Raw genomic sequence first — 25,449 nt, 5'->3', positions numbered from 1 at the left:
TCTCCACCAGCTGTGTTTTAGAAGACATCTTTAATTAAAAGAAAAACCATAATAATAGAAAAAAAAAAGCCTTGTTTGAGATACCAGATCCTGTCCAGCATGGTCTGAAAACACTGCTGCTCCCAGCTCCATCCAGCACTTGAGACCGGCTTAGGGAGCAGGGAGAGCTGCTCCCAGCGCACAACTTGTCTTTTAAAACATTATAAGGAGCAGGAGATGCCTCCGTAGGCTGTGGCATCAGAGTGGGAATTCTGAATATGCATCACAGGTTGGTTTAAACCCTGCTTTAAACACCTCAAGGCTCACTGACCTCTGCCTCAGTTGCATTCTCAAAGCTGTGCTGCTACACTGGACTCAGGCTGCTGCATCTCCAGGCAGTGCTGCTACACTGTACTGGGGTAGACCTCTAGTGCCACCAGGACCAATGCTGCACAATGCTTCTATCACTTAAATAAAATTAAAAAAAAAAAAAAAGACTCCTTTGACTAAATAAGCTGTGATAGAAATATATTTACACTATGCACATTTTTACAGGAAATACAACTTGCTAAAAATTTGCAGTTAATAATACCACCGCCCTGCAATTCACTACAGTCAAAACTAAAGGACTTGAATTTTTAAGTTTTTTATTAGAGAAGTTGAAAGTTTCATCTCAGGACTGACAATAACATAATTATCTCTTTTCATTTATTTTGTTTATAGGAATATGTAGAATTTGTTTGTACAAGCATATACAACAAAGTAATTGGTGCTTAGTACATTGAAATCAGGAATCTGATTTGTTCTAAACTACCAGTTTTCCATGCAGTCATCTTTGAATTGGCAGCATGGACAAATTCCAAGCGGAATGCTTACATGCATTGTTTTGCAATATAACTACAGCAAGCTCTGGAAACATGCAAATTAACACATTAGCAAATTGGTTTTTATATCTAATGGACATAAAAAGGTTATTCCTGATATGAAATTCTGAAAATCTGCATAAATACTTCTGTGTAAAATTAAATTAGTTATGTACTTTTCTTTTACTACAAGTATCAAGAATGCCCACGTAATTAATATACACACATATATATAGAGACCTTGTAATGCTAAAAGTCTTTGTAATTAATCAAACAATATTCTGTGCCATACATTTACTCAGTATTTACCAGCTAGTAGCATGACTGTGGTCATATAGTAGGCATTACAGTCTTAGTAGCATTTGTATCACATGCAAACATACTCTTAGCATTTCTGCTTACTAATTTTTATCACGTGGCAACATGTATGTGATTTTCTACAATGTTGTAATTCCCAAGTGTATAAATACTTTTTACATTTTCACAGTTACAAACTTTTTGCCAAAAGCCATTTAAACAATCTTTTAAGTTACAATGAACTGTAATATCTGGGATCTGCAGCAACAGGATCAAAATGCAATTTCTATACAAGCAATGTAGGATGTAAACTTTTCTTAAAGTGCCTAAAATGTAATTCCTTAGAGCACTGATCAGTTTTGGCACAAATACACTGTATTTCCCTCAGGTTATTCATTGCAGTAACTTTTACAGGATATGGGCTCCTCTCAGACATTATGACAGAGTTGATATGGCACTTGTGAATGACATCATTAGGCTGCAGAAATATCCTGTCAAGTTACTGTTGCAGCTGATGAATTTGGCCGATGACTTTGTACATATTGTACTTCTGAATAAATGCAGTTACCTTTCAATTGCCTGCTGCCTGGAAAATACCTCGGAATATAATTTATAATCACCCAAACTCAGCTCCTTGCTATGCTGATTATTAGGGTGACTTGGCATAAGGTCCAGTTCAGTGGGCTCGGTGACATGAGGTGCTGAGCATCTGGCGAGTTGTTGCTTGTCGGGATCTGGCAGCAGGGGGGTTTCTACACAACGTATCACACAGGAGAACAGAAATGGTAAATAACATGACTCGACTACAGTTTTTTGTTGCCATTTGAGATGATGTTAAAAGTATCTGTTGTGTTTCGAGGCTCTGATTGTGTAATTCTGGTGCAGGCAAGCTGCCCGTTGAGACACAGGAAGGAACACAGGGACGGGGTTTAAAAAACCGTCTTCATCTTCGGGTTGGGGTTTTTCTGAACAAAGGAGATTCTTACAGAAATCCAACAAAGGAAATTCAGTGCCCAGTGTTAAAAAAAAAGAAATAATGCAAACCTTAAGACTTGGTGGTCCATAGCTACACTTTACATATTAAAAACAAAAAACCAAAATAAACCCCTTTTAAAAACAAAACAAAAGAAATAAAAAAAAAAAAAAGGAAAAAGCCCACTTTTCAACCTCAGCAACGTTATTTTGAATTTTGCTCTCATTTTAAAAGGATGCTATGTTCTCCAACTTCAGTTTGCTTGTTGAGGCTTCAGACCACTGTTGCTGGCCTGCGATCCATCTCTGCTTCCAGCTTCACCATCTGCTGCATCTCCTTTGCCTGCAATCCAAAATAACCGCATGAAGCGTCGCATTAGACCTTTTGTTCAGAACGAAGCACACGTTCTACATGACAGTGTCTGAGTGAAATACAGGCAAAACACACTGAGATATATATATATATATATAAAATAACATTATTTTTACACCCCTCAGCCTCCCCCGTGTCATTCTGTTTTCAAAATCAGGTGTAATCCTTATATCTACAAATTCATGGGGAATATTTTTGATCCTATTCCAGGATTCATGGGTTGACTTTCTACAGTGTGTGGTAAAATGCAGAAGCCCCAATACTGGGGAACAAAGCTAGGCAGATGCCAATTTGACTGTTTCTCCTGACAGGACATGTCTTTGGGAATGTATTCTTCACTGCTATTCTATGAGTACTCTGATGTGTTAATTTCTGAAATTCTTAGAGACTTCATCTATGATCTGGACTTACTTCTTTCATAAAGGCAAGGAATGACTAAAATCCATCAGTGTAACATATTCCTTGCAGTAGGCAAGATTTTTTTGAGCAGTAATTTTTTAAGTATTAATTTTTTTAAAAATAATCTCCATCTGGCCTGGAGATCCTTAAGATTACAGAGGGGGTCTTTTTCACCTCAGGATTAGACCACTGCTGTATGCTTCATGGGATTAAACACACTGAATCCACCTGAAACTGTATCCAAATGCATTATGCAAAATACAGCAATGAATATATGCCAGATCTGGCTATAAACTCTGTGTGCCTGAGGCTTTGCAGGCAGAGTTAAAGTACTGTGTATAAATGGTAACTGGCCTGGGAATCCCCTCTTAGAGGGCGTTTTTTTAATTCCTTCCCCTCCCTCTCTCAGACACACACAGAGGCACAATTTCTCCTCCTGTTACAGTGTTTTGTTTGAAACTCTGTAGGTTTAAAGAAACTGGGAGTCAGCATCTTCATTTTCCCTGAAGCCTCTGAATCTGGGAAGTTATTTAAATCCATAACTCCAAGGACCCTGAATAAATCAACCCAGAGAGCAATCTAATCCACTTATCTTTACAATCAAACTCCTGAGCATTAGGACAAGTTTAGGAAGAGACAACCCAAGCCAATATTTTCTTTGGTGTAACTGCTCTGCATCTGTCATGCAGGGAATAATGGTTAAGGGACTTGACTTATATAAACTCTGCTCCAAAAAGTTGTAAATGTTGCTTAGACAGGGAACTTTGCTACACAAGCTCCTACTTAAGGGCTCATCTATTCTGTATGTGCAAACACATATTTGCATGTGTGAAAATGGGCAGATGTAGGTCTAAAGTAATGAGATGCACCACTATTCCTTTTGCAAGGTAAATGTGGATTTATGCAGATGTGACATACCTGCCTTCTTGAAAAATCTAGCCCTGTCCTTTCTTAATCATCATCATCATCATCATCATCATCTTAGGGAAAAAAGTAATTATGATAACAGCAAAGCAACTGTCATAAATATGATTAAAAATTAATCAACACTCTCCATTTAAATGACTTAAAAGTTTGAAAGTAATGAAGAAATAATTTTAACATGAAAATATGGAAACACAACAAACAAATCAATATGGACAACCTCTTCTGAAATGTTGGCTGGATTTTGCCTGTGTGTGAAATGAAACTCCAGATGAAACGAAACCTTGTGGTTGTTTCTTAGTGACTCACACATTTCACGTTTTAGGCTTGTGACTAAACTACTGGCACACAGTGTCCTATAAATATTCTGCCAATGTATTGTGTACAGAATTGTAGAGAGAACCTGGCTTCAAAGAACACACTAGCATACAGCACAGGACCAGGGTGCCTGGTTTTGCCAGTCTGAGCCTGGTTCAGACAGTGCATTCCGACCCGAACACTCAAGCACAACACTGGAAGATGAGCCTTCTGGAAGGCAGCACTGAACCCACAGTGAGCCCAGGAAGTGAGGGACAGCCAGTGGACTCTGCTTTCAAGATGCTCTCTAGTGAGACCTCAGCAGGCTAGGAACCATATACAGTAAAATAAGAATAAAAATAATTTTTTCCTAGACTAATGAATGCTTTTTTTCATCATTGTCTGTCTATAAATAGATGTTGCTGAAGTGGGTGCTGTCAGTGGTGCAAGATGTTATCAATTCAAGAGAGTAACTCAGATGAGGCAGTACTTTAACCATGGGATGTTCAAGCCCAGTGCAGCTCTTTCCCTTGGTAAGACAGGGGTTAACAGAGATTTCTTGTGAGTAAGGATTACTTAGGGATCCACAGCAGCACAGCCACATCACAAGTGGAATTGCCATACCTTGTAACATGTTGGAATTTGAACTGAATTTTGAAGTGCTGGAAGCCTCTCTTCCTTAAGCACTAGGAAGCTATTTCTAGCCATCTATTCTATATTTTGCTATTCTTAGCATGGAATTACTTATTTTTATTACCATGCTAATATATGTGGGTACCCTTTGTCTGACTATCAGCATTAGCAGCTAATCATACGTATGTTAACACTAAAATAGTTTTCTTAGATCAACAGACACTCTCACACAGTTCAGAACTCTAAGCAGATCTTTCAGTAACAGCAGCTAACGTACAAGTTAATCTCTGAATATTTCCTCTGCACATCCCTGTTCATATGCATCTGAATTTGAGATGCTAAAGCACAAAATACTGTTAATATTGTGTCAGGTTCAAATATCTGTGTACAAACAAGATTAACATTGTGTCCACTATGTCAATGGCACTTCCCAATGGTTGCATTTACAAGGAGGGCTCCAATGATAATGATTTAATTTAGAAGGAAAGTACACTGAAATAATAGTTTGCTTATTATACGTCCATCCTACCTTGTGTTTGAGAGACTGCATGACAGGATTTCAAAAGCTGTTTGTACAAAAATAATAATGTCAAAATTGAGTAATACAACAAGAAGCAAATTAAATGAATGAAAACTGAAGTGAGATTGAAAAATTAATGCAAGAAAAACATACACAAAACAAAACAAATTTAAATTCACAACAGTTTATATTGAAGGCTGTTTCCACCCATAATTCTATTTTTCTACATTGTATATTTGTATGAAAATTTTCTTGTCTTGTTTTGATCGGGGGAAAAAAAAAGCTTTGAAATGATCATTAAACAAATACCACCTTTATGTGGATCACACATCAATGTGTATCACAATGAAACCAGAACCAGCTGGGGTTTTGCACTGATGGGGGCTAAAAGGAAACAGTCAAAACAGCACGTGCAAAAATATATGCTCTGATGGATCAAATCAGAGTGAGTTAAGGCACTCCCCCTGTTGAGGACTCCCCCTGTGGCAGAGGCTACCACATGCCCACACACAGAAGTGATAACCAGCTTGTGGATGAGTTTACTCCATTTAATCACTGATGATTTAAGCTGACTCCATCCCTGCCCCGAAATGGCGTACGAGGAAGCCCACGTAGGCTGGACCATCACTCAGCAGCAGAAGCTGTAACCCCAGGTGAGGGAAGTATCTAATTGCTCAGAGGTGACCCCTTTAATGACTCACACGTATTCCCACCTGCCTCCCTCCCTTATACACAACGTGGTTATCACATTATGGTTAAAGGCACAACTAGAATAATTCTCTCTTGTCCTTATGCTTTTAAAAAATGTATCCAAAGCTCTCTGAAGCCAATGGAAAGAAACAACTGATTACACCCACGTCTGGATCAAGCCCACCATTTTTTTATCAACTGTCACACTCTCTACAGTGACATTACAGATCTGCTGTATCCCAATGTCCTCCCCCAGGCCCTGGCTCCCCTGGGTCCTGCCTTTTGGTATGGCCCAGGAGCAGACTGACTGACAGATCCATTCATGCTGGATGTTTCAGATGGCCTCTACACAATGTCCCTGTGAGGGAACAGAACGTGTGGTTGTTGTTCTGAAGGAAGGTGGGGCGATCAGAAGACAGAGCCCTGCTGGCTGGGGCTTGCTAGCAGTAGCCACCTGAGATCCTACATGCTGTGCCCCCCTAGAAGTTACCCAGGCTGCAGCTTTTGGGGCTGTAGGACTCTCTTCTGGCAGTGGAAATACTTGATTTGCATGCACTCTTCCCCTGCAAGATGGCTTTAATTCATGTTATGTTTTCCACAGAGTTCAACTTCTGAACATTTAATAAACAAAGTAGTAAGTACATAACCCTTGAAAGTAATGGGTACTAAATGCTCCCCTTCTCTCTCACCTCACTGAACGGCTGAGTATATTCCCCTTGCAGTTTACGTTTGTGAGTGCAGTACTGCAAGTCCATGCACTTATTACATCTCTTCTGGCTCAACCTTTCAGCAAGGGAACTGCTCAGAACATAGTGTTGCTTCCACCAGAAATAAGATTAGAATTTTCCTTTCCTTGCCAAGTAGTTTTTTAATTAAAAAAAAAAAGGGGGGGACTTATAAACTAGCAGAAAATGATATGGTATTTTAATTAGGAAAGGGTGTACTAGTACAGATAAAACTCCCCATGCTACTATACATCTCTAGAATTCAGTCCAAACTCTCTGTCTCAGTGAGTTCAGAGATGCTCTGTGCATGTTTCACCTCGAATTTTCCAATCAGCACTAGAAACGTTAAGTTCCAAAACGAAGGAAACCGATTTGCTTGAGGTACTTTTTTTGGGAGTAACTACAATGGATATGCTGGGTCTTGTACGACTGTCACGTCTCGCTAACGAGTATCAATGTGGCTGAACAGCTGCAAGGACAGACTCTGGCTGAGCAGTTCAGCTGCCACGTGCTTATCTGAAACAAATCTGGTTCTGTATCAATATTTATCTCACCCCACCTCTTCACTTGGACTCCCCAAGCAGGTGAGTGACCGTGAACAAGGTCATTGTCCCCATTTCGGTAAAGACTTACATTTAGGAGCACTCTTACTCAGCCTGACTCTGGTTACTGTTTTCACTACCTTGCTTTTCTTTTAAGCCTTTAAAAGAAGATACCTGCTCATTCTGCTTCTCCAAGACTTCCAAATGCTCAAGTTGAACTTTTTTCAACTGATCCATTTCCTTTGACTGCTTCATTGCCAGCTGTAATCGAGAGAAAATAATTGGCTGGGGAATGTAACACCTTATTAACAAGTAAAATAAAAACTTACTTGAAACATACACACATATATACTGTCGTCCCCCATTTAGATGGCACAAAACATCACAGGAGGCCTATTATATCACCCAAGCTTAAGAAAAGCTATTAATACATTAATAGAGATATATTACACATATTGCATATAATACATAGAATTAGCAAACACAAGAATGAATAGTAATTCTGTTAATTTGAAACAGATTCATCTTACATAGATGTTAGGTCTACACATGCTACACATTATGCGGAACAAAGCAAAGACAAAATCTACTAGAGCTGGATTCCCAACACAGAGAAGTGAAAAAGAATATCCAGAAATAGTGCCCAGTGACTTGGTCAAGGTTATAGTTACCCTTTTTCTCTCTTCCAGGAACTTTTTTGTGTTGCTGCTGTTCAGTTCTCTGACTCGCCTAAAAAAAAATGCAAACGTTGTCCATGAAGACTCATTGGAAAAATATAAACCCAAAAGCTACAACAGAGTAGAATCCCAAACTCTTAAGGTATATTTTGGTTTTGGATTATCTGTACTATGTGGGACTAGTGGCAAATTGTACACTCCTAGGGCTACACACCTTTACACTTACATTAACAGCATGACTGAAAACTTGGCTGTTGTGAATGAAGTTTGCTTTTCCCCTCACTCAAGAGTGGTAGACAAAACTTTAAGGAACGTTTAATTCATTTGTGCATCCCTTGCTGCACTCTGCCTTCAATTTGTTTTGGTATATAAAAAGTGCTGCATCTCTTAACAGTGGGAAAAATCATCTGATGATCATACATAAAATTAGAGCTTATCAATGCTGTTATACTTAAAGCTGTTACTTAAGCAAAAAGATAAGTATACAATTAATATTTACATAAAATACCTAAATGCACAGTGTCTCTTCCTAAGATTTCTGTCATGAAAGAGGACAAAAATAGTTCAAAGAGGTGAATCAGCCTAATGACAAAGCCTGAAAACCAGAACTCCATTTTGCCTGCTTTCAGATCTGGGAACAGCTTTATCTCGGAGTCATTAGTGAGGTCTGACATTAACGAAGCACACAGTTACCACGGGCTCTGACAACTCATCCTCCTGATGAGCTGGGAGTGTGCAACACTCCAGGGACTCAGTTCAGCATGAACAGGTTCAAGCTGATTGACCAAAATAGCCCAGTGCCAAGGAGGGAATGTAAAAGAGGAAGGACTGAGCCAGATGGCAAGCCCAAAGTGAAGGGGAAACCCTGAAGGCTTATGAGACAACATCATGTAGGCTTTGCTTTCACTCCCTTTTCAGTAAGGCCCTCATTTCACTTAAAAAGCAAAAGAGGATAATGCACTTGAAGTACAATCATTAAACCCCTTACAGATGTGTTTCAATGTAATTGTGATTAGACCTGCTCTAGTCAGTCACAGCTGATCAAGGCATTACATTTATTAAAAGGATAAATACGAGAAAAATCATTATTTTTTCTAAAGCAGTCATCTAAAAATATATTCAGCATAATCATTAGACCTTGTTTCCATGCACAAAAGCGTGGTTTTAATAGAATTAATCCATGAGTTCCCCTGGCAGCATTTGACAGCATTCTCTCCTCAGGAAGGGAGATCTGATACTTACCTCTCTCTTTCAGCTTTATTTTTGATGGATTTGTCTTGGCTTATGGCTTTGCTGTTCTCCATAGATATTTTAGCCTGGTTGGCACGCATCTCCTTGCTTTCCCTGGGGGAAACCAAAGACAGTCATTAATGCCCAAGATGCAATTGTTGTGGAGGTTGGTTTCCTCTATACTGTGGTTAATTTTGCCCTTGAGGAATTAAGGAAGAGGAAAGAACAAACCACATGAAAACTGCCTTCCTTTGGGTAGACTTTACACAGTTTGAGCAAGCACCCAGAAACCTCCATTTGTTCCAGAGAATAAAATCTGAAAGGCCACTTTAAAGCATTTTTACACTTTGAATGCTGTAAAAAGGTATAAAATACTCTCTTTTCTCCCTAGTAACGAGTTGCCTTAGTATGAGCTACTACCAGCCACTTAAAAAAAGCAATTTGACTTCTAGAACTGTGTCAAAAAATTTACAAATCCTGCACTCAGAACATAACAGCAATATCAACAGTAGTAACATTTGCTAGTTGTGGTATCAGCTGACAGACTTTTAAGACTTCTAACTTTAGGACTGAAAAGAGTCCTTCGGGCCTGAAAAGAGTGGTCCATGGTCAGATTTGTGTGTGGTTTCTCATTTTGACTCAGTGAACCTTTTAGCCTTTCCTGTGGAACGAGAGAGCTGTAACAGGAGGATGGCAAACCCCTTCCAAGGGTAATGTCCTTACTGGTGTGGTTTGGCTTGGGAGCTGGAAAATTTTCCATGTTCCAGATCTTGACACAGTGCAAGCCTAGGCAGGACCTCAGTCTCTTTTTCTGGACATGATCTTAAGTAGAGAGCTAAACAATTATTGTACTAATTAATCCAAAATTCTAAATATTTTGCATGAAAAGGAGGAAAGTGGCACAGAACAGTGCTTAATTTAATGCAATATTGTCACTGAATCTTTTTTAGCTTCCTTTCATCTCTAAAAGACATTAATCATTAAGTAGCATGAGGAAGCTTTCACTAATATTTTTGACAGCTTAAAACTTTTATTAAAGAAGTTTGGTGGTTTTTTTTTTAATCTCCAAAAGTTCATAAGGTGAAACATTTCCAGGATACAGGTTTAAAAGCAGTGGTATGACAGCAAAAATTAGACTGGGTTCTAAAAAATGTTGTGTTGAGAGCACATTTCATTCCAACAGCCTCTTCTCCAAATAAGAGCTTTTATTTTCTATACAGAATTTGAAGTAATTTTCAAGCACAGTCTTAAGAGGAGTACTGAAATAATTCATTTTTATTACTGTGCTTGAGGATATGAAAAAAGTTAGTGTAGGTGTTCAAATAGATTTAGCCTGTTTGCATCAGATATAATTTTAGAGTGAAAGAAGTTAAGAGGATTAGAGGACTACTGTGCATCACTGCTGATTGCAAAATGAGGCTTTGGTCATGGAGATGGTTGAAAGAGCCAACACAACTTTTATTCTGCAGGTATAATCTAGCTCTGAGCTGCACTGCTGATGGGGTCTTTTCTGGGGCTCTTGGGTTTTCACTTGCAAGAAATAAAAGATATTACTAACAGAAGAAATGAAAAATCTTATCTTCTTTTTAAAATAATCTAGAAGCACTTGTAGATGTAGATGAATCAAGCACCGCTTGATTCTAAAATAGTGCTTCTCAAAGTAAATAAGAAGTTGCAGTGGCCAAAGTTGCAGTGTCAGCTCAACCTCCTGGACTGGGGCTTCAAGTTGAGTCTCCAGTTCAGCAGTAAAAACACCCTCCCTATCATGGGCAGTGGTGATGCCTGTAGCCAGAGGTAACTGGAAGAAGTAGATAAGCCAGCATGGTAAGGAAAAAAAAAAAGGATTCTGAAAAATGTGGCGTGGCAAGATTTAACTGCTGACTTCCCACTGTGTCACACCAACTGCAACTCTGAAACTTATACAAACATGTCTTTTAAAGGGACACTTTAGGTGTAAGTCTGTCCTTGGTATTTATATATATATGTATTTATATTTATATATATATGTGTATATCCTTGGTATTTATATATATGTACGTATTTCGATGTGCATTAACATGTTATGTCATCAGTATTGTTTGAATAACTAGAAATCTCTTCTTCTATTGAAAAAGTGCCACCACATAGTTTTTCTCTCTCTCATGTCATTTTATCTGGAGCACATAATGCTTGTGAATAACAGCTCCATGTCCCCAGTTTCTGAAATGCTGCAGGATCACCACATCCAGGTGAGTAAAGGTCTGAGGAGGTGGGGGGCACAGCAGCCCCAGAGTTCACTAAGCTTCAGGTTTTTAGTAGTGCCTGCTGCCTTCTGCTTTGTTTTCAAATGAGCTCAAAGCACAAACTGTAATTGCTTTTTGTACTGCACTTGGAAGGAAGGTATCCTACCCTGCAGCAGATAACTACACCATTTTAGATTATTGATCCCTCCTCCCAGCCCTGTGCCCTGTGCTGTGATATCCACCTCATTACCCCGGCTCACAGAGAGGGAAGCAGTGAGAACATCATGCTGAGAGCACGGTCCACCTCCCACATCACCCTCAGAGAGATCCTTTTTTTCCCTATGGATACCAGAGCTGCCTCTTGGCTGTTACATACACCTCTACAGATAAATGCATATGTCTTCCTACACACAATATATTGCATTAAAAAGTCTACCAATGATTTAGTGTGAAGTCTTCTGAAATATTCATAGATTCAGACACAGTCTTAAATTTGTTTTAAATGGGAAATTCCCCAGTCTGCACATTTAGGACTTAACACATAAATTCCCAAACACACTAAATTGCAATGAATAAAGCAGGAAGAATATTGAAGGAAGAATTTATCAGGATGCAGATTTTCAGATTTAGTTCTTAGTAGCTCTGAAAATAGAGCAATACATGGACTGAACACAAATGATTTCTAACAAGAAAACAAGATCCATTGCTAAGAATATAAGAATCATGTACAAAAAATGACAGTGGGCTGCTTAAACAACATAGAGATACAGAAATTCTAAACCCTAAGACTAAAATTAGGAGAAAAAAAGCTTTAAAAAATTTAAACTTTGCCTTAGTGTATATGTAATAGCTGCCTGGAATGACACCTTCTAGCAAAAATAAAAGAATATGGAAATATGTATGGAAAAGAAAACAAAACCCTCTTACTTCCACAGGGTATATATCAGTAAATTATCTTTTAAGCATTGTGGTGAATAGCAAATAGGATAGAAAAAGACTCAAAAAACCCCTCAAGAAGGTGATGTGATTTCCTGGGCTGTGTATGATTTGGAGACACAGCACCAAGGACTGCACCTTCCTCTGGCTAATAACTTTTGAATTATGAATTTGTATTATAATTTAACAATTTTTGGACTTCATATTTGACTGGGAATGTTTTGCAGGACCCTTGAATAGATGGGTTAACACAGAGATTAACATAAAGATGAGCTCACTACCAGCTTTTTGCTGGGACAATTCTCTGTTGGATGGAAAGCTTGCAGGTCCCAGCCTGTGTTCTCTCTGATGCAAAGATAAGCTGTTTTTTCACTCAGGAGTTTAAAAAATCCTTCTTCAAATGTGATTTCTTTATTCCTTTTCCCCCCTGTTTTTTATGTGAAAGATGTTGAAGCCTCTTACATACAAATCTATATACGTATGTGTATATATGTGTGTATTTTCCATGCTTTTAGGCTGCTTTGGATAATAGATCATAGCATAAAAAAGTGATTCTCTACTTACTGCCATTTTTAGCACTGTGAATATGATGTGTATTTAATTTTATTTTATTTTATTTCAAATGGGCAGGATGGTTAATTACAAAAGCAGCAGTGTCATGCAGTATCTTCTGTATTCCCAGTGATATTGTATGAAGGTAAGACATCAGCCTAATGTAGCTTATCCTGCAGCCCCTTGTTTTTATGATCTCACTTTCCATGGATCTTTCATATAATCACCAGTGCTATAAACAGGAGTCCATAACTGACAGCAACTCCAAAGGATTTTTCCATATTTGATACTTCTCATTTTCCAGCCTCTGAATTCGAGTTCCAGGGGAAAGTCGATGCAAACTCCCATTGCACCTGTTGCCTTTAATGAAGTTCAGATAATCCAAACCAGCTAAGAAGCACATTCCTTCATCTCCCTAAACCTTATTTGATCACTTTTTTTACTTCTCCCATGCATTCAGCCCAGTATCTCTGACAGCAGTACAGAGCCGCCAACACAAAGAGTAAACCATAACCCAAAGCAGACACAAACCACATCATCAGGTAGCACTGCCCTGCTCACCTGTCATGGGAAAACTTCAGCTGCTGGGTTTGTTGTTCATGAGCATTAATCAGCAGTTTCTTCAGTAGTTCACACTGTTGGTTCAAGTGCAGGTCACGGATCTCTTGCTCTTCGGCGCTGTGCGTGTTGATCATCTCGGACCACTCTTTAGTGTGCTGAGCCACGATCTCCTTGACCTGGGGGGAAGCAACAGCAGCTTTGTTAGAGGTGCTCAGATAGGCTGGGAGATCAACTCTTCCTGCTGCTGAGGCTGATGTAAAGACAATCATAAAACAGGTTGTAAAGAATGCAGCTCAATTGTGAAAAATGAAGTTACACTAATGAAGTTGCCTCACAGGGTAGCAAAGCCACCAAGGACATTACCATTGACTATAAAACCAAATGTAAAATAATCCCTACTATCAGGATACTATTATCTGAAGTGCCCTAAATAGAAAAGCTCTTGACTGTACTACCCTTATTTTAAAACCTTCTCTGAGTTCATAATAAAATGGTTTCACATTTTTGATTGCCAAGAAAAAAAATATATATTAAAAAGTTCTGAACTTAAAAATGGAAAAACCTAGTGAGACAGTCTTTCATTTTGTGGAGACAGTTTTACACACACACTCAGTTTACAGAGAAATCCTGTGTTTAATACAACCTAAAACTGAAGATGGGCTACATATCTTTGTTTGATATTCATTAAGTCAGCAGGGAATCTGACAAGGTTTCTTCTCTTCCTTATCTCCCAAGACCCATAAGAATAATGAGATTAAAGTTTTGGAATGTTCCCAAGAGACAATATTAAGAAGTCTAAATCACCAGAGTTGTTATTATAATAACATATCACACTCAATGATTTCGAAAAGCAGCTAATAGAAAGATACGTTTTATTATCCTTTAATAATTATCCTTGGGTATTTTGACATGCTATCCTACTTTTCCATAGATGGTATATAAAATATGCTTCCCAATAAATCTATTTTCAGGTAATCATTTCAGCTGCTACTATAGTAATTAATAACATCTGGGTCATCTTCTACCAAAGTAAATTTGATCTTTTATATAAAAGATTGCCTCAATATTGCTCAGAAAGTGAGAGATTGATGCCAGTATTTCAGGTCCTCTGAAGGCCCTCTTACACAAAGCTCACGTTGCCTGTTAAATCTGGATCCCTAATGAAAAAAAAAGGCAAATAATTTTGGAACACATCACCTCTACCTAAAAACCAGATTTGCATTTAACTACAGCTAAATAGTGGTCCCATATCAAAACAGGTAGGGTTGGAGGCAGAAGCAGCTGATGGGGAACAACCTGGAGTGTTCTGCAGCTGTCAGAAAACAACAAAAGCATTTTGAGGCAGAAGTTGGTACGACTAATACAGGTCTAAATCATCAGGGTGTTTAAGAGTGAGTGTACCTCCAAAAAAATGAGCTATGCTTATTTTTGTGCTCGTGGGTAAATGTGCTACTAAGCCAGAGCCTGTCAACTATGAAATTATATGAAGGATGTGGAGCAGTCAGTGGGAGTCATGTTTTTAGTAAGATGTTCATGAGGCAGTACTGCCTTCAGAGCCAGAAAAACAGGAGGATTCCATTTTAAATGAGTCAAAATAAATGCTTGGATTTTGGTAAAGAAGAGAAACTAATTTTTCAGACGGAGTTTTTGAAAGGCTGAGGGGCAGACACTCCAGCTCTCCTCTGGCACACACCTAAGGCACTTCGATTAGGACCAAGGGAGACCTAGAGTGGACTTAGGAGAGCTAAAGGTCATGGCTGAAGTTCTTAGGAAACCTTGTTCCTTATTTATTTTCAATGCAAAGTTTCTAGATGGAGTCAGCTCTATCCATGACTTGAAGGAAAAAAGGGACAGGTAGACGGATCCAAAGTCCTGGGTGTAACTGGGACCACAGCAGAAGAGGGACCACACACCCAGAAAACAGAAAATATAAATTAGAATGTTTGAAAGTACTCATATTTTAAAAAGACAAGTACTATTATATGACTCAGGGAGCAGGCCAAGTGTTTTTCTCCACTGCTTGCTGCTGTGTGACTCTCCCAAACAGTCTGCCACTTAGGACTGTGTTCCAGACTAACTGAAATATTAGGAAGTGCAGGGGATATTAACATATGAGCTCTGATTTCCAGGCACAGTTTTACATCACCCTAAAATGACAGGCAGGCATCCCAGTAAACAAAAAAGTGTGTTCCTCTACTTAAAACCTCCTTATGCTGTAGAGAAAACGCAAAACAAACTTTGCATAAAAAAAGAAGCATGACTTAATAAAATAGTGAAACAAATAGAGGTATAAATAGTGGAAGCCCTGGTGAAAGCAAGTCTTTAGTGACTTAGCTGCAAAGAGTATTTACAGAGCCCAAGTAAATGCAGGGAAACAAAGACTCAAGGGCTTGTTGCGAATGAGTAACGTGATAATTATTTTTAAATGGTTAATGTTATAAACTACAGAGGAGTGTGAAGGCAGGAATTCTGTATCTTAGGTACACTGATACCAAAGAATCATATCTCAAGTTGGAAGGATGCATAAGGATCATGGATTCCAACTCCCAGAGAGGAACCCTGCAAGGAGACTACAGCAAGCACTACAGTACCTTCAGTATTTAACCTGAGAAGGAAGTAAGAATCACAAAAACCCTGCCCCTGTTCATGGACAGATGTGCCAGTGATGTGCTGCTAATTCCAGAATCAGCATGCAGTCGAGGAAACAAAACTTGTTTATGAGTTTTTCTCCAGGGATGTGAGAGAAAGAGAAGCTTTCCTTTAAATTACATATCCACCAAGCCAGGAGTCTCGTTTCAGGTACAGCAAGATATAACCTGATGAGAAGGATGTAAGGGATGTGCCAAACACCAGTTAGAAGACTTTAAATTTGACTCAGATTCAGAAGAACTTAGAACTCATGGCCATTAGAACATCTGAAATCCAATTTTGCTGCGGATCTGTGTTACACTTCAAAGTTCAGACGTAGCAAACTCAGAGTACATCCCTGCTTTTCTCCAATTTACTAGCATCATAGTTAAAATTACTATTTCATTTTCACTGGGATGTGCTCTTGTTCTACTGCTTTCCACTATTAAAGCAGTGTTGCCTGTCCTAAAGGATAGGAAAAATAACCATCAGCTAACTTCTCTCTTTCCTGTTCTACAGACTCTGTTTGCCAGCCTGTCTTTTCATCTGTTCCTTCACTGGGCCCAAGAGACTAATTAAAATCTTGATAAGGAACTTTATTTTGCACAGCATATATGCAAGATGTTTGTTTAGTCACTAAGTTCAAGCAGGAATGATCTTTGAAGTAATCTTTCCTTTTTTGCCTTTTCATCCTCTGCCTGCTTGATATTGGGACCCACTTTTCTAATGCAGGGGAGTAATTTGCATTTGTTACATTAATCATGTGTGAAGTACACGTTGGGACATTCAGATCTAATTTAAATATTTTATGTCAAACTTGGGCTGGATGTTTCCTCATGACAGGAGGAGTTTTGTTAGATGAAAAGGTCTCTGGTGTTAAAGGTATACATGCATATTGCGGTACAGAGCTGCACTGGAGGACACGAGCTGTAATTAAAGCTGAATCATGTTCCAATCTGATATCAAAATTAGTGGGCCAAATGCTGTGAAATGCTGAACAACTGTTAATTAATCAAACTCCCAGTATATCAGTGTAATGCAGTCAGCATCTCAGAATTTAATCTAATTTAATTGCACCTACATTCATCTAAGATAAAAGTTAATTTCCCTATGGTCTTGGGCACTGTTTTCCAACCTGTTGCTTGCAAACCTTTGAATGATCTCCAGGAATAATTCAAGGGCCCACACAAGGAAACTGAAACAAAAGAAGTCAGTAAATAATCCGGACAATTTTGATGGAACCACAGTGAGCAAGGCACTGAAAATCACTAGAGAAAACCAGAGAGGCAGATGACTTACAGAAGAGTTCTTTGGGAATTATCCAATACACAGAAGCTTGGCATTTCAAGCCTTATATTTGAGTCTTACATTTAAGTCTCCTTTCAAAATGTCATCCTAAAACCTGACAGGGGAGTGGACAAAATTCAATCTTTTTTTTTTCCAGATATGGATTAAATTGAAGGGAATCAGTCTGAAAGCAGGATTTTAAAAGGAAAACAGCTCAGAAACTGCATATATTTGTGGAAAGGGAGAACATGAGTCACATTTGTTGGATTTGGAAGACTAATGAACATTTGGATGTCCCTTGTGTACAAATGACACCTCTTAACTCCAGACTGTGAATGACACAGGTGAGAAGCAGGGACCACAGCAAAGAATTTTCTATATAACTTCAAGTGAGTTTTGGAGGTTATGTCTGGATGATCACGAGCTAGTGCTCCTCAGAGAGTTTATTTCACTAAGAGATTAATGAATTTTGTATTTTCTGGGTTGCCAACAAATTTGGTTTTATTTAAGGCAACAGTTCTAGACTTTTCATGGGGGAAGAAGATGGGGAGATAAGAGAGCACATTAGGTTTTATCCCTGGGGGCTTGCTCCGTGTTCAGCTGAGAGGGCAGCAACAAGAAAGCAACCTTGTTTAGAAAACCAAGATCTTCTCCACATGGAATAATAAAACCAAAGAATAAAGCTAAAAGAAGACAAGATGAACATTAACTTATTCTAGCCTCAAAGATGTGGCTCTGTTTGTTAGTATTTTCTATACTTGTCTGATTCTTTTCACAGGTTTCAGCTTTTACTGCGGTCAGTCTCCAGCATGCTCTTCCCCCTGGAGATGTTTTTGCACATGGATGAGCCTTCTGGTGTCCCTGCCACCCTCTAGTCTGGATATCTTTCAGAAGCTTGAAAGCATGTCAGCAAATCATGGATAAAACTTCCAAAGGGAACAGGAAGCCAGGGAACACAGCAGTGGTACAGGAGTACAGAGGAAGCAGCCCTAAGTAACTTGGTGTGAGCCATGAGCTTGAGAACAGCTTTTCCAAATTAATGGAAGATGAGTCCCAGAGCACCTTCATTCTCCAGCACCTTGAAGAAAACAAAGCCACTACACAAGGGGGGGAAAAAAATTACTAGAAATAAGAAGGCACTTGGTTCAAGAGCAACTTGGGCTCCTCCTCCCCTAAGAGACAGACCAGCAAATGTCCACGGCGACAACGACGGAAAACGAAAAAGACACTTCTCTATGTATATATTTTGGGAAAGTATTTAGCATCCAAATTTCATATAACACATATTCTCTTTGTTTAGCTAAAACCAACACAAATGACCAGTTTTGCTTCACGAGGAATGAATATGGCACTTTCTTCAATTCAAAACAGTAGGAAATTGATGCTGCTTTTAAAAATTCTTTTAAGAAACACTTTTAGACACTCAATTACTCCCATTCTTTTCAACATGTTATTATTGCTGAAAATCATTCATATGCTTCCAAGAAAATTAACTACCAGTTGGGTCTCAAAATCTCCCTTTCAGATGTTGCATGTGTTAAAATTGGCTGTTTGCTTACCTTAGATTTGTGATCTGATGTTAGTGTCTGAATTTTAATTTCCGTTTCTTTCTTCAATTCAACACAATTACTTCCCCTAAAAAAAGGAAAATTGCAAATGTGTGCCACAAGTTAAACATCTCCCCATTCAGTCAGCTCTTACTAATTAAAATGTTAATCAAAGTTGAAGTGCTGCAGTGTATTGGAATGAAATTATTTCTTCTGGCAATGTATTCACAACTTACAAAATATTGTTGGATTAATGATCATTCAATTCAAACACCACATGATTAATTCTGGATTGGCCCTGCATTTATTCTATTGCTGAGGATGTGTCAGGCATCTCCATTTATGATACTTGCTTCCTTTTCCAGGCTTAAAATACCTTGCCAAGAAAAAGCAGTTTCTGCCTGAAAACTTCCAGGCATATTCACTGCCTTGCCACGGTTTTATTCTCTGTTTTAAAAATAATTTTGCTACTTTTATTTTGTTTGAGGAAGAGAAAAAAGAAGTCACTTGATTAATTACCTCACAGGGTGATCTGGGAACTCTAAATTTGAACACCTATTGAAAATGTAGGTGTCCCTCTGTGAGAAAACAGAAGTGAACAGGTTGCAAAGAAAGTGTTGGACCACACCAACCCATGTGGATGAATCCAAGCCATTGGATACCTTACATGACTTGGAAAGCGGTGAATCTTGAAGACATCCCTCACTCCTGCAACAAGACTTTGTGTTTGGGTCAAGTGTTAAGGGGGTTGAATACCAGTTTCAAAGCTTGTTTAATGCAGGAGGAGCGTGTGATTCCAAGGAACAGGCTGGTAAAAAGCCTGGAGAAGGTCATCCTGAAGCTCCCCTGACGTGCCTGTGGGTTAGGAGATGGATGGCTTCTACCTCTCACTCACAGAACTGCCTTCACTAAGCCCAATTACTCAGGCTGTGCACTGGGTGGGACGAAAAACTATTCCACTGCAGCTACAACAGGAATTTCAATTACTGCCTCACCAGAGTCAATACGGTTTTGAAGGCTGACAAGCTCCATCATTAACAATCTTTTTCCAGTGAAGGGTTTTTACAACAGAATACAAATTCACACAGTGTAAGTCTCTGTTATTTTGTCTGGAATAAGACAATATATTGAGAGAGGTCTACTTTAACATCGCTGTAATATTTCTGTGTCAGATTATCCACTGATGCAAAGTGGTGCAACTCCACTGAGGGGACGGAGCCACGTTCATTTATCACCTGCAGCTGGCCCTAATAAGAACAGTCACTGCTTGACTGCAGAAACATTAATATGTTTGCTCCAAGAAAGGAGACTTACGAAACTCTTAACAACTTTAAATCCTACTTTTTTATTAAAGTACTGCTAAACTTAGGGAAAATGGCTGAAAATTTTATCATCAAGCAGTACCAGGTCAGCCCTTACTGAAAATAGTAGTGTGGTGTGTCTTGTGTTCCCCAGGGCCACCAGAAGGATTAGTCATTTGTTTTCTAGCCATAGCAAGGGAAATTTTGTAGAGATTTATAACACTCTTTTGACACTTTAGAAGTAATCTAAAGTCATAAGCAGAGGTTCTGACCACTGTTACCTCTGCCTGAAAAACAACAGCTGGAAGGAATTTGATTATCCATGTGGGTAGCTGAGACCAGTCTGGCTGTAAGGAATATATGATTTGTCATATACTGTGAAAGAGATTGGTTCTTAGGTAAATCGAACATATTTTATCCCCAATCAGTCTAATTAGTTCAATCACTGGACTTTCAGAATCCCAGACATCAAAACCACCAGCTGATCCCTTCTCTGGAAACACAGCTTTCAGGATATCTCAAGGCAACTTCCAGCCAGTTTGGACACTGGACATAAGGGAATTGCCTTCAGCTGCAGTGGAAGAGTCCACAGTTAAACCATCAAGTCACAGCTGGGAACAAAGACCCAGTGACAGCGCAGCCCAGGGTCACATATCCCTGCTCACACACACACAGACAGTTTAATTTCTGGACAGTCTGAGTAAATCAGGAGGATCTTTATGTGCCCTCACTCCATTTCAGAGTGGGAACACAAACATACCTATGCCCGTAAGCCTCTCTGATATTTTTAAGCATTTGAAGTGTATGACAGAAATAGCACAGGGAGCAAAATCCTGTCCATCTGTCGGAGAATTAGCATGTGATTAAAAAATTCTACTTTGCTGAACAACATGCAGTTGACATTTGTCACACCATGTGGCAGAAACAGACCACAAAAAAACTGCACAAGATCAGAAGAGAAAGTCCTCTATACACTATCAAAAGCCTTTTTGTCACGAAATAACTGTCACTTTCAGAATTAAAGCCTGTTTTACATGCTCTTTTACAACTTTTATTGCTTGCAAAGGTTCCAAAATGACAGCCAAGGAAATGGAGCAGGTCCTGTACTCACTGAACCCAGCACTCTGGATTCATCAGGTCATTTAAGTTCAATAAAATTTTTAAGTCCCAACCAATGTGTTCACTTTGAAGCATGTCCTTTAGTACACTGCACAGTTGGGATGAGCAAAAGCACCTTGCTGAATGGGCTTTCCAGGGCTGCATATGCAAAGACCTTAAAGGAAGCCAAAATATTTGTATACGGAATTAAAAAGTGTTTTCACAGAAGGTCTGTACTGATACTAGTTTTGATTTGGCTGTTAATTAGGTACCAATAGTTATTCTTGTAAAACTGAAAGAGCCATCAGATGACTGAGAGCTCTGGAGCCCATGGAAAGTATGGAGTCATGGTAAGGAACAGTATTTGCCTTTGTAGTGGATCTGCTTCTGGAGTGGTCATTTCCAACTCTTTTTTTAACTCACTGACAATTTAAAACTATCATAAAGGCTTTGGTTTCCATGGAAGAAGTGTCATAACATTAAGAAAAGCTGCTGCAAGTAGCCAATGAAGTGATCTCAAACCGGGAATCAAATTATCAACTACCTCGGTACTTGTCCCATTTGGGGTTACTCTGGAAAGCATTGTCATCCAGAGCTTCCTATTCACTATTTATTGCACAGAGACAGCCACTACCATCCTTAACTTTGTGATACACCTTCCTTTGCTGTTTTGTCAAGACAGGCAGAGCCACTGGCTTCTTCTCAGTCCAACAGGAACACTGAGATTCTTTAATACCAGAGCACAGGGAAGCCTTTCTTCCCCCATGATGATTATGGTGTAATGTCTATGGATTAGTTCACTGCCACTGTGGTAAATAACCTGACTGTAATTATAAATCCAAGTAATCAATAACCTTTTGCTGTGTTACTCTGAATGAAGTTGAATTAAACCCACATTAAATTAATCTGTCCTGTAGCTGTCCCCTCTCTGCTTGGAGAAGTAGTAATTTTCCAGAAGAAACTACTTGAATTAAAAATATTTGGGTGCTTACAGTTCTCCTCTCTTGGACAAAAAAAGTACATGACCTTTTTAAAGAGTTTGTGAGCTTTCAGTAATTTAGTGAGGAGAATTCTCCTTACCATGTTTACTTCTGACAATTCTATTTCTGTTCCGTTGCAAGTTTACAACACGCACACTCAAAAAACCACCACCATTCCAAATAATTTATATAAAAAGCAGTGGTGGAAGAATCCAGTGCCAAAGAGGCATCTCTGTTCAGTGCTCAGTGAGTGAGTTCGTTGCCAGATGACAACAATAAGAAATTAAGACTAACTATTAGGACAGCTGGATATAGAACTAAAGTAATTCCTGCTGTTTCCATGAAATGCCAGTCACAGGGCAAAAGGTGGAGAGGAGAAACTGCTGCCAGATTACACCACAGCAGCAAGGCAGCAGCAGGTCCTGCTACTGAATTCCAAATTAGAACTAGACATTTTATTAAAGTCCCCCAGCATCTTCCAGGAACCTTTCTGGGACAAGTAGGAGATTCACACAGATAATATCCCAGGCCATCAGCTACTGCAAATCAAAACACTTTCACTCAAGTCAAAGGAGTAGTACTGATCTATCCTAGCTGAGGACCTGAAGGATTTTTAGAAAAAAAGATATTTTGACTCAACAGCACAGCAAAACTCTATTATTCTAAACCATTCAGGACTTAGAAGCCAGCTTTCCCGCCAAAAAATCAAATCTTTGCTACTTTCTGGTCATTAGGGCTATTGAGGACCTTAGTCTGCTCTCACTGAACACAACAGTGACGTTCCCTGGGGAGTGCTGTGAGACCAGACCAAACCACAGAGAAAAAACTTCAGGGCAACTCCTTCACTTTTTGTTAAAACTCTGATAGCAGAAGACTAGAGAAAGGCAAAGAGAGTACAGCATTTATGGCCTGCTGCTAAAGCCTTCAAGCAGCTCACTCTCAGCTTGATGGGAGGATGCCGCTTCAAGCTGCAATCCATCCATTTCAATGACCTTTTTACGAATTATTTACTGCAGACCACAAAAGCATAACATCTATTTTAATTCTAAAAAAAAAATAAAATATTTAAAATAATATCTTACCCCTTCTTCTTGATTGCCTTCTCCAACATTTTCTCGTATGATACCTTTTCTTTATCGTATTGGGCCACTATTTTGTCAATTTGGGTGCAGTGCAACTTCTGCATAGCGCTGTGCTCCTGGAAAACAGGAGGAAAACAATTAGGTTGCTGGATTTTTAATTTTTCATTTTATTGCAGTGCAAAAAATATCAGTGTACCAACAGATAACTCTGACAATGGAATTTAACCTGGTTTAGCCATCTGACATTAAACATCCCAGATATTTCACCATAAGCACTATGACATTTCTTCTTTGTTTCAAAAATCACGACCTGCAGTGAACCTTAAAAATATGGTATACCCTAAAATAAAATAATGATGGGAAAAACCAATATTTTTGAATAAATATCCATTTAAATGCAGTGTAAAAAAATCTGATTTACAAGCTCAGATCAAAATTTCTGAACACAAAGGAGAACAGATTTCAACCCACTCCCCTCTTCCTCTCTGTGTCTCTTACTGAATACAGTGACAGCCCCTTGGCCACTGCATTTCAAATAACTAGTTAGTTATGGAAGCGGAGGAAAAAACTTTTCCTATGATAAAAAGATGACTCACTAAAGTATATTAAACACTTGGGTGTGTATATAGACAGTTCCTTTCCACTACAAGACTGTAACAGAAACAAAACACTTCACTTAGTGCTTACATTTACACTTCATTATTGAACTTGACTTCATATTCTCCTTTATCAGACCAGCTGCTCATAATGATGCAAATATTTAACTAGCACAGAAAGCACTAAATATTGAATTTACACTACAATAGGAATAACTGTTCATTAATTTATGTTATTTTATTAATATCCAATTGCTCCACATTTTATCTAATCATGACAAAAAGAACTGCATTAATTAATATGGCCTCTTCCAGGACTTTATTGTGTTCTATAGCTCATTTTGCATCTATTCTATGCTTGCTATTCTACTGCTCTTTGTTATTATTTTCTATACACCTTTGCCTTATCACTGCTTCTTCCTCTAAAAACACTAATTAAATACTTTTACACTCACTTTTACCAAAACATTAAAGCAAATGTTGCCATGCTTTTAAAAATCTAGTCCTGGGCTGTACCCCTGCACTCCAACATCTGCCAGGTACTTCCCTGGGGAACACACACATCTTCCCAATTTTGTATTTAGAGTAGGGAACTGAATTTTCTGTTCTACAGAGGATTTAAAGGGAAACAAATAAGACTCTGTCAATATTAAAACATTCCAGCTTCACCAGGGAGTATTTACAGTGACTAACCAGGCAGGAAAAAACATAAGAATGACATAAACTTGACAGCACCAGCCAGACACAGGTGAAGTGACTGAGAACATCTCTCAAACCACCCACTCTCCCCTAAATGAGCAGAACTACACAATGCTTGCTCTGAAAGACTAAGCACAAACATTGCAAAGCATGAGACATCTGCCCACTCGTGTGACACTCCTCCATAATCTGGAATTCCTGCTTTTCCCTCAGGACAATCATCATTTAAGCCTCCTCTCTTCATCACAAAACCCCTGTAATCTTCTGCAGATCCCCTCTGCTGCTGTGTACTGCCCAGACACAGCTCCTGTATGTGAAATGGATCTATCCCCCCATTTTCTTCCCTGGTCCTTCCCCCCACCCAGTTCATGGAACATGGATTTGCTTGTGCATGCTATCAACAGAGCTGGAAGAGGAAGATGGGCTGCTAACAACCTCCACAGGCAAGGCACAAAGAGCATGAGGGGACAACTCCCTGCCAGAGGTCCCTTGAATTACAGGACCTTCAACTCTGCAACACTATTTAAAATGGGAGAGGTGTCTCATGATTTCCTCAAGTCTGCTGAATTTGCAGTTGGAATTCACACACCTTTTACATAAATATATCCACAAATTACATGTCATTACAAACCAAAGCCACAGTTCTGCCAGGGTTCTGAGAAGCCACTTAATTGATATAAAAAGACTCAAATCACAGCAAGAGTATTCATGGGAAAAGAGTAAAGAATCATATACTGTGTACAACTGAAAACTGAGGTCTGGAGAATTGTCATTACAGAATACAAGAATGAGGAAATAAAAAGAAGGAACTACCACTTCCAAATCAACAATCCATTTTG

General features: G+C 38.9%; 1 protein-coding gene across 1 annotated transcript in view; it reads right to left on the bottom strand.

Moving 5' to 3' along the window:
- Window positions 1–609: 609 nt before the first annotated feature.
- Window positions 610–25,449, bottom strand: part of PLCB4 (phospholipase C beta 4) — a 99,663-nt gene continuing 74,823 nt past the window's right edge. Inside the window, 8 exon segments of the mRNA XM_032683046.1 lie at window positions 610–2,454; window positions 5,267–5,303; window positions 7,389–7,475; window positions 7,886–7,943; window positions 9,134–9,235; window positions 13,393–13,568; window positions 18,867–18,942; window positions 23,316–23,431. Of these exon segments, the coding sequence (XP_032538937.1) occupies window positions 2,366–2,454; window positions 5,267–5,303; window positions 7,389–7,475; window positions 7,886–7,943; window positions 9,134–9,235; window positions 13,393–13,568; window positions 18,867–18,942; window positions 23,316–23,431 (741 nt within the window). The 3' untranslated portion in view covers window positions 610–2,365.

Source organism: Chiroxiphia lanceolata, chromosome 3, assembly GCF_009829145.1.
Source record: "Chiroxiphia lanceolata isolate bChiLan1 chromosome 3, bChiLan1.pri, whole genome shotgun sequence".
Taxonomy (NCBI): domain Eukaryota; kingdom Metazoa; phylum Chordata; class Aves; order Passeriformes; family Pipridae; genus Chiroxiphia; species Chiroxiphia lanceolata.
Note: the sequence above shows the minus strand (reverse complement) of the source record. Positions and strands in the feature narration are given on the sequence as shown.